The sequence below is a fragment of the Hippocampus bargibanti genome, linkage group LG01 (genome assembly GCF_051943395.1).
Source record: "Hippocampus bargibanti isolate YZ-2025 linkage group LG01, ASM5194339v1, whole genome shotgun sequence".
NCBI lineage: Eukaryota > Metazoa > Chordata > Actinopteri > Syngnathiformes > Syngnathidae > Hippocampus > Hippocampus bargibanti.
Window position 1 is genome coordinate 24,816,962 of NC_142734.1, and position 18,568 is coordinate 24,835,529.

An 18,568-nucleotide genomic window follows, 5' to 3' on the forward strand; every position below is an offset into this window, starting at 1 on the left:
CCACACACCTGCGGCTGATCACGGCTTGATTGGCAAGCGAGGTTCTTCAGGCAGAGAGCCTCTGAGTGTGGAGCTTGGGGAAAGACAAGCTCGATTGCTGTGCTCTGTGAAGAAGTTGATTGCTGCGTGGAACTCATTGCCAGTTGGGACCACACGACTGGGCACTGGATTTGAACCTAGCTAAGGTGGCTAGGCTACATGAGGAGGATGTTAAGAGAGGTGAGGCCTAGAGACTCTTGTAAAAGAACTCCGTCTTCAGTTTTACCTCAGAAGAGACTTTATTTGGATTTAAGTAGCAGAAGAGACTTTATTTGGATTTAAGTATCAGAAGAGACTTTATTTTGATAGGTATTGGAAGAGACACTATTCAAACCTTTGTTGCTTGTGAATTCCCCCTGGAACCCTTGATTAAAACATTTTGTTTGTGTCCAAACCTGTCGTCCATTGCACTTCTTGTCCTGTCCCGATGAGAGCCAGCCTCTCATGATATCACAGCACCCTGTCATATGCTTTCTCCAGATCTACAAAGACACAATGCAATTCCTTCTGACCTTCTCTGTACTTCTCTATCAGCATTCTTAAAGCAAACAGTGCATCTGTCGTACTCTTTTTTGGCATGAAGCCATACTGCTGCTCACAAATGTTCACTTTTGCTCTCAGTCTAGCTTCAACTACTCTTTCCCAGTAGTTTCATTGTATGGCTCATCAAGTTTATTCCTCTGTAATTAGTACAACTCTGCACATCTCCTTTGTTCTTAAAAATGGGCACGAGTACACTTCGTCTCCATTCTTCAGGCATTTGTTCACCATCTAAGAACTTGTTGAATAACCCAGTCAGGAACACCACCGCCACCTCTCCAAGACACTTCCATACTTCGATTGGTAAATCATCAGGCCGGAGACCCTTTCCCGCCTTCATCCTCTTCAGCGCCCTCCTCACTTCATCCTTGCTAATGCTTGCTACGTCTTGGTCCACAACAGTCACGTCTTCTACTCTTTGTTCCTTCTCATTTTCGTCATTCATCAATTCTTCAAAGTACTCTTTCCATCTTGCCATCACGCTACTGGCACCTGTTAATACATTGCCATCTCTATGCTTAATTACCTGAACCTGCTGCAGGTCCTCACCATCTTTGTCTCTCTGTCTCGCCAGCCTGTAAAGATCAGTCTCACCTTCCTTGCTGTCCAGCCGAGCATACAAGTCATCATAGCCCTCTTGTTTGGCCTTTAACCGTGTGCTGCATCTCCTTGTACTGCTGTCTACTCTCGTCCGTCCTCTCAGTGTCCCACAACTTCTTTGCTAACCTCTTTCTCTGTATACACTCCTGGACCTCCCCATTCCACCACCAAGTCTCCTTATCTACCTTTCTTCCACTCGATACACCAAGTACTTTCCGACCTGTCTCTCTGATTATGTTCGCTGTAGTTTGCCAGTCATCTGGAAGGACCTCTTGCCCACCCAGTGCTTGTCTTACCTCCTTCCTAAATATCATGCAACACTCTTCCTTTTTCAACTTCCACCATTTTGTCCTCACATCAGCCTTTGGTTTCTTCATCTTCCTCACTGCCAGCGTCATCCTACACACCACCAACCTATGCTGTCTGGCTACACTCTCACCAACCACTACTTTGCAGTCACTGATTTCCTTTAGATGGTGCCGTTGACACAAAATGTACTCTACCTGTGGTCTTCTGCCTCCACTCTTATAGGTCACCCTATGTTCCTGTCTCTTCTGAAAGAAAGTATTCACAATAGCCATTTCCATTCTCTTAGCAAAGTCAACCACCATCTGTCCTTCAGCGTTCCTCATCTGGAGTCCAAACCTGCCCATCACCTCCTCATCATCTTTGTTTCCTGCGCCAACATGTCCATTGAAGTCTCCACCAATTACAACCCTCTCACTTCTCGGGATGTTCTGTATGACTTCATCAAAGTCCAACCAAAAAATGTCTCCTTCTCCGCCACCTCACATCCTACTTGTGGGGCATACCCACAAACAATATTGAACATCACGCCTTCAATTTGTAGCTTCAGACTCATCATTCTATCTGATACTCTTTTTACTTCTAAGACATTCCTAACAAACTCCTCTTTTAAGATAACCCCAACTCCATTTCTCTTTCTGTCTTCACCATGATAGAACAACTTAAACCCTGACCCTAAGCTTCTAGCCTTGCTCCCTTTCCACCTGGTCTCCTGGACACACAGTATGTCTACCTTCCTTCTCTGCATCATGTCAACCAGCTCTCGACCTTTACCTGTCATTGTTCCTACATTCAAAGTTCCTACTCTTAGTTCTATACTCTTGGCGTTCCATCTCTCTCTTTTCCTCCGGGCACACCTCCCTCCTCTCCTTCTTCGACCAACAGTAGTCCATTTTCCACTGGCACCCTGAAAGTCAACAGTACCAATGGCGGCCGTTGTTAACCCGTGCATCGACCGATCCGGTATGGGATTCATAGGTTTGATTCCCATATTTGTTTTGGCAATTTTTTTTACGTCGGATGCCCTTCCTGACACAACCCTCTGTATTTATCCGGGCTTGCGACCGGCACAATAAGACACTGGCTTGTTCCCCCTTGTGCCTACATTCTCTTTGTAAGTTTAATAATAATAATAATAATAATAATAATAATAATAATAATAATAATAATACATTTCATTTATCAGCGCCTTTCAAAACTCTCAGGGTCACTTTACAATAACATTTTGCACAACCCTGTGGAACAGCATCCCATTTTTGCTCTGTACTCACTTGAACCACTGTCTGCTTCATACTTTGCATATTGTCTCACAGTTGTTCCTGAAAGGTACCACTTGCATGAAGGAATTCCATTAGATTAGCCTTGATTACTTCTCCCATACTGATTTGTCATGTCTTTGTTTATGATGATACTAGTGCAGCGTGTTCTACCGGAGACAGATTCCTTGTGTGTTCTACATACAGTAAAGTCTCGTTATATCGATATTCAAGGGAGTCCGAAAAAATATCGATATAACCGGGACTATCGATATATCCGACCCTGTTTGCATGTAATTTTCTCCGTGCGTGCATAAAAATAGTATCGATATAACCGGGACTATCGATATATCCGATATCGATATAACGAGACTTTACTGTACTTGGCCAATAAAGATGATTCTGATTGTGATTTTGATTCTGGTGCACGATGCAGCTTGACCATGGCCCAGTGGAGTCGCATCAGCCAGCTGATACAGTACCTGCCTGACCAAACAATGAACGACTTATACCCCTCAGCCACGTTTGCAATTGAAGTGCGATACTTTTTGTCCGAGTGGATCGAGAAACAAAGATGGTAAGGATAGCACAAACACACACACACACACACACACACACACACACACACACACACACACACACACGCACATTCATGTTTCAATGTCTTGTGAGGCCCGGGTAACTCCAGATAAGGAGTGGGGACCACCGTTGCTGATAAGTTGAGAGAAAAACTAGTGTTGCATTTGAACACTAAATGTCACCCCATTTCCCACTTCAATTTCTGTAAAAACAAATAAATAAAAAGTGGACTTGAAACTGAAATAACAGCAGGAGTGAGGTTTCCTCACTCCTGTAGTGAATTGGGTTAAAATATCGTTTTACTTCTTGTGGTATGTGGTTTTTCCTCTCATTAACCACACACACACATGAACACACACAGTAAGTAAAAAGTGTGTGTATCCAAGTGAAATGAAAATACACACCAAAAAAATCATTTTGGGTGAATTTGTGAGGACCTCTCTGAAACTTTAACAGATGCATATGTAGACCTCGAGAAGGCTCTAGGCTCTAGAAGCCTTTAGAATGAAAAACTAGTGAGGACCGGCTAAAAGGTCCTAACTTTTCAAAAATGTCCTCACTATGTATGGTATTAAATGTTAGTGTTCCTCACAAGACTAGTCATACAAACAGACAGACACACACACACAAACACAGTATAAGGTAGTTATTGTAAACAGTCGACTTGTGGCTTTTAGTTGAGCTCTGTTTCCTGTCAGGGAGGAGTTTGCTCTGGAGAAAGTGGAGCAAGAAGCAAACGCTCGCGCTCTATTGGACGAGATCATCATGCTGCTGCAGACCTTTTCTCAGCACAACGCAAATGTGGTGGATAAAATGAAGCTGATGCAGATCAGCAGGAACATGGTAACGACTGCAGCAAAATCCACACCTCACATTGACATTGTTTACTGAGTTCTGAGTAACGTAGATGAGCCACGGGCCAGGAACTGTTTTGAGGGTAAACCGTGTAATTCTGCAGAAAAAAAATAATGTACGGTGATACATCAGCTTACGAACTTAATTGGTTCCCAGAAAGTGTGTGTAAGGGGAAAAGTTCATCTTCCAAACCTTTATTTCCCATAAGAAACCATTAAAATGAGAATAATCTGTTCCCAGGTCCCCATAAAACAATCTTCTACTAAATAAGCCTTAAAACTACACAAAATATACCTGATTATATGTATAATAAATGTGCTATGGTAATAATAATAATAATAATAATAATAATACATTTAATATCTAAGCGGCTTTCAAAACTCTCATGGACACTTTACATGATTTTTTTTTTGTTCGGGTGAGCAGTGGCAGCCATTCGCGCCAGCGTTCACTCTACCCGTAAGTGGTACCGAAAAAGAACCCAACCCTGGCTAGTGTTCAGCCGAAGAGGACACAAAAGAAAATGACAGTTGAGCAGAAGGAGATCATCGAAAAACACGAATGAGGTGTGCATTTGTGTGACTTAGCCAGTACCATTACGCTAAGTCGACCATTGCTATGTGTGGCTAAGGGTGTCTGTGTGTTGTCTAAGCAACAGTCTTAGGCAGTAGAAGAGGTTGAAAAACGTCTGTTGATTTGGCTTAATGAAAAGCAGTTAGTCGGGGACCGTGTGAGTGAGGGTATTATCGCCCAGAAAGCAACTTCACTCGGATATCATCAAGAGGCAACCTGGAAGTTCATCATCCATTGACAGCTACCATCACAAAAGTCAATAAAACAACTTCATTATACAGTATGGTTCATTTCTTTTATTACAATACAATAGCACATTTATTATACATAAAATAAGGCCTATTTTGTGTCGTTTTAAGGCTTATGTAGTAGAAAAGTATGTTTTATGGGGACCTGGGAACGGATTATTCTCATTTTAATGGCTTCTTATGGGGAATACATGTTTGGAAGACAAACTTTTCCCCTTATACACACTTTCTGGGAACCAATTAAGTTCGTAAGCTGAGGTATCACTGTATATTACTCTCCAAATGTTATCTTTAAAGCATACTTTGAAGATGAATGTGTTAGGGTCATTATTAATGAAGCAGGAATCAAAAGTAAAAACAAAACAGTTCTTTAAACTTTGGGACGGCACAAAATGGAACTGCCTACCGCGAGAGGGAGGGTCTGGTTGGGAAAGCTTTTATAACGAACAGGATGTGACGCCATGACAGGAAATCAGAGAAAATAAAACGATGTAAAGACAGACAGAATGTGACATGATGACAGGAAGTCCGAGAAAATAAAACAATGTGTCAGGAAATAGAAAATATGTTCAAAATGCGTTCATACAGCGAATTGCCCTAACAGAATGCCGAAATGTTGTCGTAACTGCAATGGCTGATGTCTTCCAGCGCATGTTTCATCAACAGCCATTGCAGTTTGCCGTCTTGGTGAGGGACACGCTCCGCAAAGAAAGGGTCCTGCTGAGCACTGTAAGAACTTTTCTTACTATTATTCTCTTACTTTATTCCGGAACATGCCAAAATTCTGGTATTTTTGTTTGTTGTTCTGTTATTATTTTTCTTTTTTTTTTCTTTTGACTTCAAGATGTCTGCCTTTCCAGCAGCTCCCGTATTTTGTTGTCCATTACTTTCTTTCCTTTCCTCTTTCTTTCATCACTTTGCTGCTGTGAAATGTCAATTCCTCCACTGCCGGACTAAGAAAGGTAAATCCAATTCATATTCTGCCTACTAGCATATAAATAATAATAATAATAACAATAATAATAATAATACATTTCATTTTAAGCGCCTTTTAAAGCTCTCAAGGACACTACAGTCACACCCAAGCATAGGCACTGTAATTGTCACGTTTTGCGAGGTGGTGATGGCGGGTGCGGATCCCAAAGAGCAGGCAGGAGGGAGCAGGAGGTTGTTTGACAAATCGTATTAAAATAAAGGTCAGCAGGAACAAAATGTAAAACATCAAAATCATCTGAACAGAAAAAAATACAAAGTATCAAAAGAAAAGTCCGCCAAGGTTAAACAAACACATGCACAGCATACAATGCATGCGATTGCAGACAAAGCATGCAACAAACAATGAACCGACACCGGATGGTCGTGCCGGGAGTCCTTTGAAGTGTCACTGATTAAAACGACCAGCACCTGCGAGGCTGCAGGCAGGGCTGAAGTCGCTACCCGTTGGTCGCCAATCCGAACGTGGGAGTCCGCCACTGATCGGGACGACCAGCACCTGTGCAGGTGCAGGCGGAGCCGACAGCACCACCCGTTGGTCGCCAACCAGATCATGACAATAATAAATAAAATAGAATCAGAAATACAATTATAAATAGAAACAAGAGAAAGAGCGACATAGAAAATGCAATTTTAAATAGGTTGCTTTTGAGATGGGATTTGAACTTTGAAGAGAATCGATGTTACGAATGTTGGCAGGAAGTGAGTTCCAGAGTTTGGGGGCAGAGCAGCTGAAAGCTCTGTCCCCCATCGTGCTGAGATGGGCAGGAGGGGCACCCAGAGGTGGAGGGAGGAAGAGGATCTGAAGGAACGAGAGGGAATAGAAATTTGAAGAAAGTCAGATAGGTATGGGGGGTCAAGGTTATGGATAGCTTTAAATGTATAAAGAAGAGTTTTAAAGTTGATTCTATATTCGACCGGGAGCCAGTGGAGCTCTTGGAGGACAGGGGTGATGTGGTGAAAAGATGAGGTTCTGGTGATGATCCGGGCTGAAGAATTCTGGACGAGTTGAAGTTTGTGGAGAAGTTTCTGAGGGACACCAAAGAGAAGTGAATTGCAATAGTCAATCCGGGAGGTGACAAGACTATGAACAAGGATAGCAATGGTGTGAGGGGTAAGAGAAGGGTGAAGACGATTGATATTGCGTAGGTGGAAGTACGCAGATTGGGCTAATTTATGTATATGGGAGTGGAAAGATAGTGTGCTGTCAAGGATGACACCTCGGCTTTTGACCTGATGCAAGGGAGAAACGTATCTGTAGATACATATCTGTAGAGTGAGTCTAGTGAGGTGCATTGACAGCTTGCAACAGCGTACGATGGTTAGAACAATCACTGATTTGAACTTTTGGGACCAATCAATGATCAAAACATTCAAATATATACTGTTTATTACTTGTCCGGGATCCCAGATTTAGCAGAATTCCGCTATTTTTTCCCGCCAAGGTGACATTTTCTTCTTTCCTATAAAAGTTCTTTTATTTCCGTATCCAACTGCTAAAACATTTGTTTTGAAGGGTGATAGGATGATCCGAATGCTTGAGTCGGCATGCTTTGTTGTATTTTGGGCCATGTCCGTTGCTTCCGTTGACAATCGGGATAGCTCGGGAGTAAAATATTGCGTGATGAAATGAGAAAACAAATATGGCAACTCCCTTACTGCGCTTTTCTCCAGTCAACTTGCGCTAAACATCGTCACATTTTTGGTACTTATATGTTTAATGTGTTAATAGTATCAACAGTGTAGGTTAGATATACAGGTAACATCCGACTTACGACCGGGTTCTGTTCCGACAAAACGGCCGGAAGTCAAACGGTCGGAAGTCGAAAAGCATTCAAAATGGCCAACACGAGGTTTATATGACAGGATAGGATACGATGTCAATCTGTTGTTTGTAAAGAATGTTTCTATTGAATACTATGATATACCAAACTGCTTACAGCTCAATTATAAATGTTATAACATTTAGTGTCATTTTTATCATTTTATATTTCGTATTTTTATTTATTATTTATTTTCATTACTGTGTCGTTCTGCTGACTCAAATACGCAAGGCTTCCCACGCATGCGCACTGTTGAAACATCGCTCTCCCTGCTAACGGAGAAGCCAGAAGAGGTCACCCAACACACACACTCGGACTCAGACGGACGGCGAAGAAAAAAAAAGTCTCAAAGAGGCGGCCGACCCGCCTCGTCTTTTGTCCTGGCCGCCGTCGGGAGACCCTCGACCCAAGCGCGACACCCCCCCCCCCCCCTGCCGGTGCCATCACCGTTGACTGGCTGGCCAAAATTGTCGTACGCGTTCGTGAAGAAATTTATTTTGTATCCTCATTTTGTGCAATGCTGTCATATTCTGTTAAGATAAATGAGGCATGCTGAATGTTTAGCGGATCTGGCAACGCAGCCACAACGCTACATATGGATCCTTTGACAGCGATTAAAAAAAAAATTGTTCTTATGTAATGCTGAGAGAAGTGGTGGCTCTCTGTGCTCCCGCAAATAAACATCCTACTTGTTCAATCTAAACAATCAGGACCATCTCGAGTCTTTATTCTAACAAATGCATCGCAAACACGCTGCAGATCTCAACAGTGTTGTCGGACTGCCATCGTCGCGGTCCGAGCCATAGAAAACAAAATGGGTCTCGTGTTCGTAAGTATGGGTGGTCGTAAGTCGAACCATCGTAAATCGGATGTTACCTGTATATAGATTTTGTTTTGATGTCAAGCTTACGTGCATGTGTTGTGTGATTGCACACGACTTTTCACATTGTAAAGATGTCGTGGAAGAGAGGTAGATATCCTACACAAGAGTCGTGGTGGAACGCTGACGTCTCTGGATGGAGGGAAAAAGAATTGGTGAAATTGGGCATGGTTAGAAAAAACAAGTCGACGGATGCCCGCTTTCACATTTCATATTCAAACGTAAAAAAAACCTTTTGCAGTCTTTGGCATGGAAAAGTGATCAACTATGGTGGCAAAGGTTGGCTGTCACTCAAACAGCATTGTGAGGGAAGCAAACGTGCAGAGAAAAAAAGATTGAGAAAGCAGAATGACAAGCTACCTGCAGAGTCATTCCAATTCATAAGTTATTCTAATGAAGGAAATGATGATAGGGCATGTTTATTACTGTTGACGTGTAGTATATAATAATAATAATAATATATTATAATAATAATATAATAATATAATATAATAATAATATAATAATAATGCTCAGGCAAAACAGGTTAGGCAACTTTCGCAATGCTGATGAGGGTCGTTATGCTGATGAGGTGATACCGGGGGGAGTGGGGGTAATAGGCCAGTCGTTAGTCAGGAATGTAGGAACAATCAGTGGGGCCACAGGGAGGGGTCCTGCGCCCCCCCCAACCTGAGAGTAGGGACCTATCATAGCTGTGTCCGGCGCCACCAGGTCTGGACATTAGGGATATATAAATGGGGCCGATACGACCAGTCAGACTTTAGTTCGCTGACGAAGCCTCTTGGATAGGAGGCGAAACGTCCGAAACCTTCACTTTTGTACAGATGACGGCTGAAGAAACCTTCTCATCGATGGACCACTCCTGTACGACTGAGAGCTTACACAGACGAATAATAATAATAATAATAATAATAATAATAATACATTTTATTTCAAGCGCCTTTCAAAACACCCAAGGACACTTTACAATAAAAACAATAAAACAAAGCACATAACAATAAAACCATAAGTAAAATGATACATAATAAAATAGCAGATAGAACTATACATTGAAAGCAATTTTAAACAAGTGGGTTTTAAGGTGAGCCTTGAAAATAGGGAGGGAGTCAATATTGCGGATGTTGGGTGGAAGAGAATTCCAGAGTTTGGGAGCAGAGCGGCTGAAAGCTCTGCATCCCATCGTGGTGAGACGGGCAGAGGGCACATAGAGGTGAAGGGAGGATGAATATCTGAGGGACCGAGAGGGAACAGAGATTTGAAGCAGGTCAGAAAGATAGGGAGGGGCAAGGTTATGGATGGCTTTGAATGTAAACAGAAGTATTTTGAATTCGATACGATGTTTAACAGGTAGCCAGTGGAGTTGGTGGAGGACAGGGGTGATGTGGTGAAAGGAGGGGGTTCTAGTGATGATCCGGGCTGAAGAATTTTGGACGAGTTGGAGTTTATGGAGAAATTTCTGATTGATACCGAAGAGAAGTGCGTTGCAATAATCGATGCGGGAGGTGACGAGACTGTGGATAAGGATAGCAGTGGTGTGAGGGGTGAGCGAGGGACGGAGACGGTTAATATTACGGAGGTGGAAATAAGCAGACCGAGTTATGTTATTTATATGGGACTGAAAAGATAGTGATCTATCGAGGATGACACCCAGGCTCTTGACCTGAGGGGAGGGGGGCACGGTTGAACTGTCAATGGTGAGAGAGAAACTGTTAGTTTTGCGGAGGGTGGATTTGGTACCGACAAGGAGAAGTTCGGTTTTGTCACTGTTAAGCTTGTTATATCAGTGTCTGAAACTCATGACAAAAAGTTAGCAGACACCAGGGCAGACAACTCTAAAAAGTTGCCTGCCCGGCCATAAAGTGCCCCATTTTTCACAACTTGAAACACAATAAGACGACTAATCGCCCAAAAAAACACTGTTGCAAAGTATTAAGGATTGTTTTTATTGAGGATGTACCTACTACAAATGCTCCCTTGCTTAATTTATCGTAAATATCCCTTGCTGATGATTTTGCTCCAGTTGGTCGTTTGTGCATACACTGTTGGCCATTTTGCACACATTGCGTCGTCTGGTATAAACAAAGCCACGTGAACTCCTCTATCCACGATACTTTTAATGTATGTTCAATTTCTAAGCACCTTTCAAAACTCACAAGTACACTTTACACTCTGACGAAGGCGGAAGTAGTCGCCGAAACATGTCAGCTAATTGAACACCTACACTGTCTGTAAGTAAAGAATCTGCTTAATATTAGATATCAAGTAGACAGGATGAACTTAGTACAACAAGTACACTTTACAGTCACAGGATAATGTACGTTTACGTTTTGTAGCGTCCTAAATTTTGTTAGCTTCTTTTGAATCTTTCTTCTGGGGCTGAGGTTCTGTGCATCCATTTTGGAAAATGATATGCAAATAACACTCGGAAAAGACGGAAGCACAAAGCAGGCTTCTGATTGGCTGCCGTGCCGAGTATGCAAATTGCCAAACAAACCGAAATTCAGAAATTTCCAAACCGAATGAAGATTTCGAAATCAGAATCATTTATTCTGATTTTGAAATCTTCGTTCAAAGCAAACGTTTGATTTGATTTTTTTTAAGACGTTGTCGGCCACCCGGGTGGTGAAATTTTGTAAATTGTACGCCCGACAGAAACACTGCAGACGGGCAGATGTTATTTCAGACACTGAGTATAGCATGATTTGAATGATGATTTATAATACTAAACTAACTCACTTGAATAACACATGATGGGGAGGTGACCAAAGTTGTTGAAAAAAAAACCTCTATAAACATAATAAAATGTATTTGTTTCATTATGTAGCAGATATTTCATCTGCAATCTTGCATTCATAAATTGACTGCCCCCTTGACTCCGGGCTGATCTCTTTCATTTTCCTCTACAGGTAACATCCGACTTAAAAGCCGAATTAAAATTTTAAAAATAGGGTCTGGAGGTTGTGGTCGTAAGTATGGGTGGTCGGAAGTCGAGCTGGTCGGAAGTCGGATGTTACCTCTATTTTAATTTCCCTTGGCTGGGATCCCTGACTTGTACACTTAAGATGCAGTAAACTGACCATGTTTACATACTATCAATTACCCTTTTAAAACCCCAAAATTGGCAATCTTCAGGTTCTAACCATTACACTGGGATGCTCCCGTTTTTTCAGTATGCGCAAGTAAAAATCTCAACCAGTCTCAGAGCGCGAGTGTGGGTTTTAATTCGCCTCTTGAGTCTTTCTGTCCGGCTGCACACAAAAAGTGGAATGTGTGTCATCTTAAATCCTACCGGCACAACTTGAATTTGCTGACAAAGCTTTTTGGATGAGGAGCAAAACGTCCAACACCTTCAAAGAAGTACAGATGATGGGTGAAGAAACCTTTTTCGTCAAACTTAAATTCTCCCTGTTTCTGACGTTTAAGTGAAAATCCTCACTTTCAAGTCAGAATATTTGAGTTTAAATCAGGATTGTGAGAATAAAGTCAGAATTGTGATGATAAAGAAGCATGGCCTGCCACAGGAGGTGCTATGACATTTCTACACGGCTGTCATCGAACCCATCCTGTGTTCTTCCATCAACGTTTGGTTCGGGGCCCCCACAAAAATGGACAAAATCCGTCTTCAACGGACAGTTAGGACGGCGGAAAAAATCATTGACACCGTCTTAGCCACTCTCAAGGACATGCGCACTGCAAGAACCAAGACAAAGGCACAGAAAATCCTAATAGACCCTCCACACCCTACCCACCACCTTTTCCAGCTCCTACCCAATCCTAAAACAGTTCTGCACATCAGTCATCGAATCCATCCTGTCTTATTCCATCACCGTTTGGTTCGGGCCACCACAAAAATTGACAAAATCCGACTTCAGCGGACAGTTAGGACGGCGGAAAAAGTCATTGGCACCGTCTGAGCCACTCTCGAGGACTTGCACACTGCAAGAATCCAAACGAGGGCGCGGAAAATCCTACTGGACCCTCTGCACCCTGCCCACCATTTTTTCCAGCGACTCCCCTCAGGCAGGCGCTACCGATCTATGCGCACCAAATCCAGCAGACATTTAAACAGCTTCTTCCCCCATCACCATTAACTCTCTAAACAGTAACCCAAATACAACTGATAGTGCCTCCATTTTTCTTCTGATGATACTAGTGCTACGAATGTTGGCAGGAAGTGAGTTCCAGAGTTTGGGGGCAGAGCAGCTGAAAGCTCTGTCCCCCATCGTGCTGAGATGGGCAGGAGGGGCACCCAGAGGTGGAGGGAGGAAGAGGATCTGAAGGAACGAGAGGGAATAGAAATTTGAAGAAAGTCAGATAGGTATGGGGGGGCAAGGTTATGGATAGCTTTAAATGTATAAAGAAGAGTTTTAAAGTTGATTCTATATTCGACCGGGAGCCAGTGGAGCTCTTGGAGGACAGGGGTGATGTGGTGAAAAGATGAGGTTCTGGTGATGATCCGGGCTGAAGAATTCTGGACGAGTTGAAGTTTGTGGAGAAGTTTCTGAGGGACACCAAAGAGTGAATTGCAATAGTCAATCCGGGAGGTGACAAGACTATGAACGAGGATAGCAATGGTGTGAGGGGTAAGAGAAGGGTGAAGACGATTGATATTGCGTAGGTGGAAGTACGCAGATTGGGTTAATTTATGTATATGGGAGTGGAAAGATAGTGTGCTGTCAAGGATGACACCTCGGCTTTTGACCTGATGCGAGGGAGAAACGTATCTGTAGATACATATCTGTAGAGTGAGTCTAGTGAGGTGCATTGACAGCTTGCAACAGCGTACGATGGTTAGAACAATCACTGATTTGAACTTTTGGGACCAATCAATGATCAAAACATTCAAATATATACTGTTTATTACTTGTCCGGGATCCCAGATTTAGCAGAATTCCGCTATTTTTTCCCGCCAAGGTGACATTTTCTTCTTTCATATAAAAGTTCTTTTATTTCCGTATCCAACTGCTAAAACATTTGTTTTGAAGGGTGATAGGATGATCCGAATGCTTGAGTCGGCATGCTTTGGTGTATTTTGGGCCATGTCCGTTGCTTCCGTTGACAATCGGGATAGCTCGGGAGTAAAATATTGCGTGATGAAATGAGAAAACAAATATGGCAACTCCCTTACTGCGCTTTTCTCCAGTCAACTTGCGCTAAGCGTGTTCTACCGGAGACAAATTCATTGTGTGCTGATTGTGTGATGATTCTGATTCTGATGAAAAATAGAGTACGTAGCCACTGCAAGAATCAAGATGAGTGCGGAAAATCCCACTGGACCCTCCACACACTGCCCACCACCTTTTCCAGCGACTCCCCTCAGGCAGGCGCTACCGATCCAACTCCAGCAGACATTTCAACAGCTTTTTCCCCCGTCGCCATTAACTCTCTAAACAGTAACCCAAATAAAACTGTAGTGCCTCCATTTTTCTTATGATGATGCAGCGTGTTCTACCAGATGATTCTGATTCTGATGGTTGTGTGTTGTATGTGCAGGTGCCACAGGTAAACAATCCTCCACAGCATCAACCACACGTCAGCAGGGAATCTGCATTTCCCAGCAACGACGTGGACCACCTGGTTCTCAAAGTGCTGGAGGTCCAGGACTTGCGACAGAATATACACCAGGTGCAGGAAGAGCTCAATTGGGAAAGGCAGAATTATGAGTCATTGCAAGGTAATACAAAATAAAATTGTGTATGTGTATGTTTGGGCTTTTGCTAATTGCCCGGCCTGTTGCTAATCAGTGTTCGGCATTGGCGGCAGACATTAGGGAGGCCTTCAGTTGGCGATGGAGGCGTTCCACCATGCCGTTCGCAGCTGGGTGGTAGGCAGTCGTCCGGTTTCGTTCACAACCCAGAAAATTGCACAGCTTGCCAAATAGTGCAGACTCGAACTGGGCTCCACGATCGGTGGTGATGGTCATCGGTGACCCAAAGCGGGCGACCCAATGTTGGAGGAAGGCACCGACAACAGCTTCGGACCCGCAGTCGGACAAGGGAAGGACTTCACACCACCGGGTGAAGCGGTCAACGCAAGTCAACAAGTACCGAAAGCCCCGGGAGGGGGGAAGGGGTCCGACAAGATCTATGTGGACGTGACTGAACCGGGCGTCCGGCGTGTCAAAAATTCCCACGGTTCACTTCGTATGGCGCTGGACCTTTGAGCGTTGGCATCGTAGACAGCCGTGCACCCAGTCTCGCACGTCTCTTTGCAGCCCCCTCCAGGAAAACCTTTTCGCCAGCATCTTGGTCGTGCCACGAATTCCAGGATGAGAGAGACTGTGCAGAGAGTCGAACACCTTTCGCCGGAAGGAGTCGGGAACCAGTGGTCGCTGGACGCCGTCGGACTGGACGCACAGGATTGTGCAGCCAGAGTTATTGAGAGGGACCGCGATGATGTTGGAGTCGTTGGCATGGTTGGCCAGACCTTCTCGTACCTGGGCTGCTGCCATCTCATCGTAGTCAAGACCGTCGGGAAACTGGATCGCGTTGATCTCAACTCGAGAAAGGGCATCTGCGACCTCGTTCTGAGCCCCCTGGACGTGGCAAAACTCAAGGTCAAATTGAGAGAGGTAGTCCAAGTGCCGAACTTCTCGCTCCAGGTACTTCGTCGATGCCGAGGGGATGGCGGAGAGGAGTGGCTTGTGGTCGGTATAGATGAGGTAGACACCAAGAAGTTCCCGGCCAAAGGTGGAGTATCGGCGTTCGGCCGGCTGGAGGGCCTTGGAGAAGAAGGCGATTGGTCGAGAGTCACCATTGAGGCCGTCGTGGAGAACCGCACCGATTGCAACCGTGGAGGCGTCAACCTTGAGAGACAACTGACCATCAAGGCTTGGGTGAGCTCGGAGTATTGCGTCGGCAACGAGATCCTTCTGCCGTTGAAAAGCCTTTAATTGCTCGGAGGCGAGGTTGACGGGAACGTGCTTCTTCCTGTTGCCAGTCAGCGAGTTTAGTGGCAGGGCAACCTCGGGACAGTTCGGGATGAAGCGTCGGTTGAAGTTTACCATCCCGAGGAAGAGTTGTAATCGGGTTACCGTTTCGGGTGTGGGAAAGTCACGGATGGCCTGCACCTTGCCGGGTAGAGGAAGTACTCCTTTGCCATCGATTGGTGGCCGAGGAACTTGACCTTGGGCTGGCCAAAAACGCACTTGTCGGAGTTGACGACCAGGCCGTGCTCATCCAGACGCTTGAAGACCGTTTCCAGGTGCTGCAGGTGCTCGTCTTGGGAGTTGCTGGCGATGAGGATGTCATCGATGTAGGCACAGCAGAAGTCAAGACCGAGCAGGACAGAGTCGATGAAGCGTTGTAAAGTCTGAGCGGCGTTCCGGAGGCCAAATGGCATGCGGAGGAACTCAAACGAGCCAAATGGGGTGGTGACGGCCGTCTTCGAAACATCCTCTTTCGCGACAGGGATCTGGTGGTAGGCTCTCACCAGATCGATGGTGGAGAACACTGTTTTGTCCGTGGAGGAATGACACACAGTCGTGGATGTGTGGAAGAGGACAGCGGTCAGGAACTGTGACGAAATTCATTGCTCGGAAGTCACCGCAGGGACGCCAGTCGCCTGCCTTCGCCTTGGGGACCATGTGCAGCGGGGAGGCCCATTTGCTGTCCGATGGACGGATAATACCAAGCTGAAGCATGTGGTTGAATTCGGCTTCAGCAATCCGTTGTTTTGCCGGGGCAAGACGGCGAAAACGTTGAAACTTCGCGGGACCAGTGGTCACAATGTGGTGAACAACGTCGGGAGCAGGTAGGGTCGTCCGACTGGGGTTGGTCAGGTCGGGGAATCGTCGAAGGAACGTGAGAAATGGAGAAGATGAAGGCGATGGTACATGCGATAGATGAAGAAGCGCAGGGTTGCCCGTCCTACCGTGCACGGACAGGCCGGTCGTCTCATCAGTCAACCTCTTCCTGCGGATGTTGACGGACAGATCAAACTTGTGCAGGAAGTTTGCGCCAAGGATGGGGTGAGGAACATCGGCAATGGTGAAGATAAAAGGGAAGAAGCGACGTAGGCCCAAGTCGAGGTTGAGAAACCGTTGGCCATACGTCTTAATGGTGGTGCGGTTGGCAGCTTGCAGGGACACTCCAGCGTCGGGGTTCCGGCGCTCCGCAGGGGAAGGTGGCGGAACGCCGATGTCAGCAGCCGAGTCCACCATGAATCGTCTTTTCGATGTGCGGTCGCGGACATAAATGATGTGGCTGGTTGTGGAGGCGCCAGGCAAGTGGGAAGCCGTGTTCACTCCCTGGCTGGGCCGTTTCCCGACTTCTTGCACGGCTCGCTGCATCGTTTGGCCCGGTCGCCCCAATATTGGTGGGGTCGGGGTCCGCGCTGGATGGGTTCCGGTTGCGGTTTGGACTCTCCTTATTCCGTGCCATTATGAGGCAACATTTAGGGAAAATGTCTCACCGAAAAAGAGGCACAAAATGGCGACCTCCTTTGGCCACCTCCGTTTCCACAGGCTGATAAATTCCTCATATAGAGCTTGGATGCCCTCTTATGGCGACTTTTGGGTGCAACACGAGGACCCCAGACCAAACAAGTACAGCAAAATACATTGACGTGATGGAAGGACCGCTACAATGCATTTTTTTTCGGTCAGGGGCGTTCCTTTATTGACGTCACGTATGGACTCGTCAAGACTTCCTGAATATTCAGCGCAAGTCTTAAAACGTAAAATATAGCTATATGCGGTGGAATCTTATTAAAATACGCTCAGAAGTCATTTGAAGCCATTTTACAAATTATGGACACAACTTGTCCGGAGACGTCGGTTGTCCTTTAATAAAGTAGTTTTATTTACCTTTGTGATGGTCGTTGATGGCTTGATGGGATGGAGTGACCTGTTTCTTCAGCATTAAACACTTGTTGTCACGGCACTCGAGGCTTGAGGGCAGGGCTCGAGTGACGAAAGGAAAGCGGGGAGGTTGGATCCAAAATACACGGCGAGACAGATACTCGTGAACAAAAGTCTTTACTGAGGCGGCATGAAAAAAATGACAGCAGGATGAGGTGAGTGAGAGAGATCAGTGACAGCTGCTCTGACGGCACGGAAGTAACAGGGTGGCTTACAGAATACTCCGACGGAGACGGTATGGCGCGATCGGTAGATATAGTCAGAAGGCACAATCAAGGGAATGACAATCAGCTGTGGGAACCCAGGTGATTCATGATGGGAGGGGCCGTCTCCATGGAGCAGCGGAGGAGGTGACAGGAGGGGCAGGGCGCGCCCCGGGCGGCGACGAGATGTGACAGTGCCCCCCCCTCAACGGACGCCTCTTGGCGGCCCACCAGGTTTGGAAGGGTGAGCCGCATGGAACGCCCGGATGAGAGACGGGTCGAGGATCCAGGCACGTGGGACCCACTGTCGTTCCTCCGGTCCATAGCCCTCCCAGTCGACCAGGTACTGCACTCCTCTGCCCATGCGCCTGGAGTCCAGTATCTCCCGCACAGTGTAGACCGGTCCGTTGGCCAACATCCGGGGGGGAGGTGGGGGGGGTGGGCGTGGGGGCTAAGGACCTGGTTTCCACTGGCTTGAGAAGGGAAACATGGAATACGGGGTGGATCCTCATGGTGGGTGGCAGCCGGAGCCTCAACGAGACCGGGCTGAGGATGGCCTCGATGGGGAAGGGACCTGTGAAGCGTGGGCCCGGCTTGGCTGAAGACCCTGCCAGCCGAAGGTCCCTCGTGGACAGCCACACCTCCTGCCCGACCTGGTAGCTGGGTGCCTGTCTCCGATGACGATCCGCCACCCGCTGGTTCCGGGATGCGGTGCGTGTCAGGGCGTCCCTGGTCTCCTTCCAGACTCGGTGGGCCCGTCTGAGGTGATGTTCAATAGACGGGACCTCCACCTTGCCCTCCTGGGTGGGAAAC

General features: G+C 45.9%; 1 protein-coding gene across 1 annotated transcript in view; it reads left to right on the forward strand.

The window, feature by feature from the left end:
* stat6 (signal transducer and activator of transcription 6, interleukin-4 induced) overlaps window positions 1–18,568 on the forward strand; it is a 97,785-nt gene that overhangs the window by 10,862 nt on the left and 68,355 nt on the right. Inside the window, exons 2-5 of the mRNA XM_089004943.1 lie at window positions 3,178–3,318; window positions 4,019–4,163; window positions 5,645–5,725; window positions 14,186–14,366. Of these exons, the coding sequence (XP_088861069.1) occupies window positions 3,185–3,318; window positions 4,019–4,163; window positions 5,645–5,725; window positions 14,186–14,366 (541 nt within the window). The 5' untranslated portion in view covers window positions 3,178–3,184. The remainder of the gene's footprint in view (window positions 1–3,177; window positions 3,319–4,018; window positions 4,164–5,644; window positions 5,726–14,185; window positions 14,367–18,568) is intronic.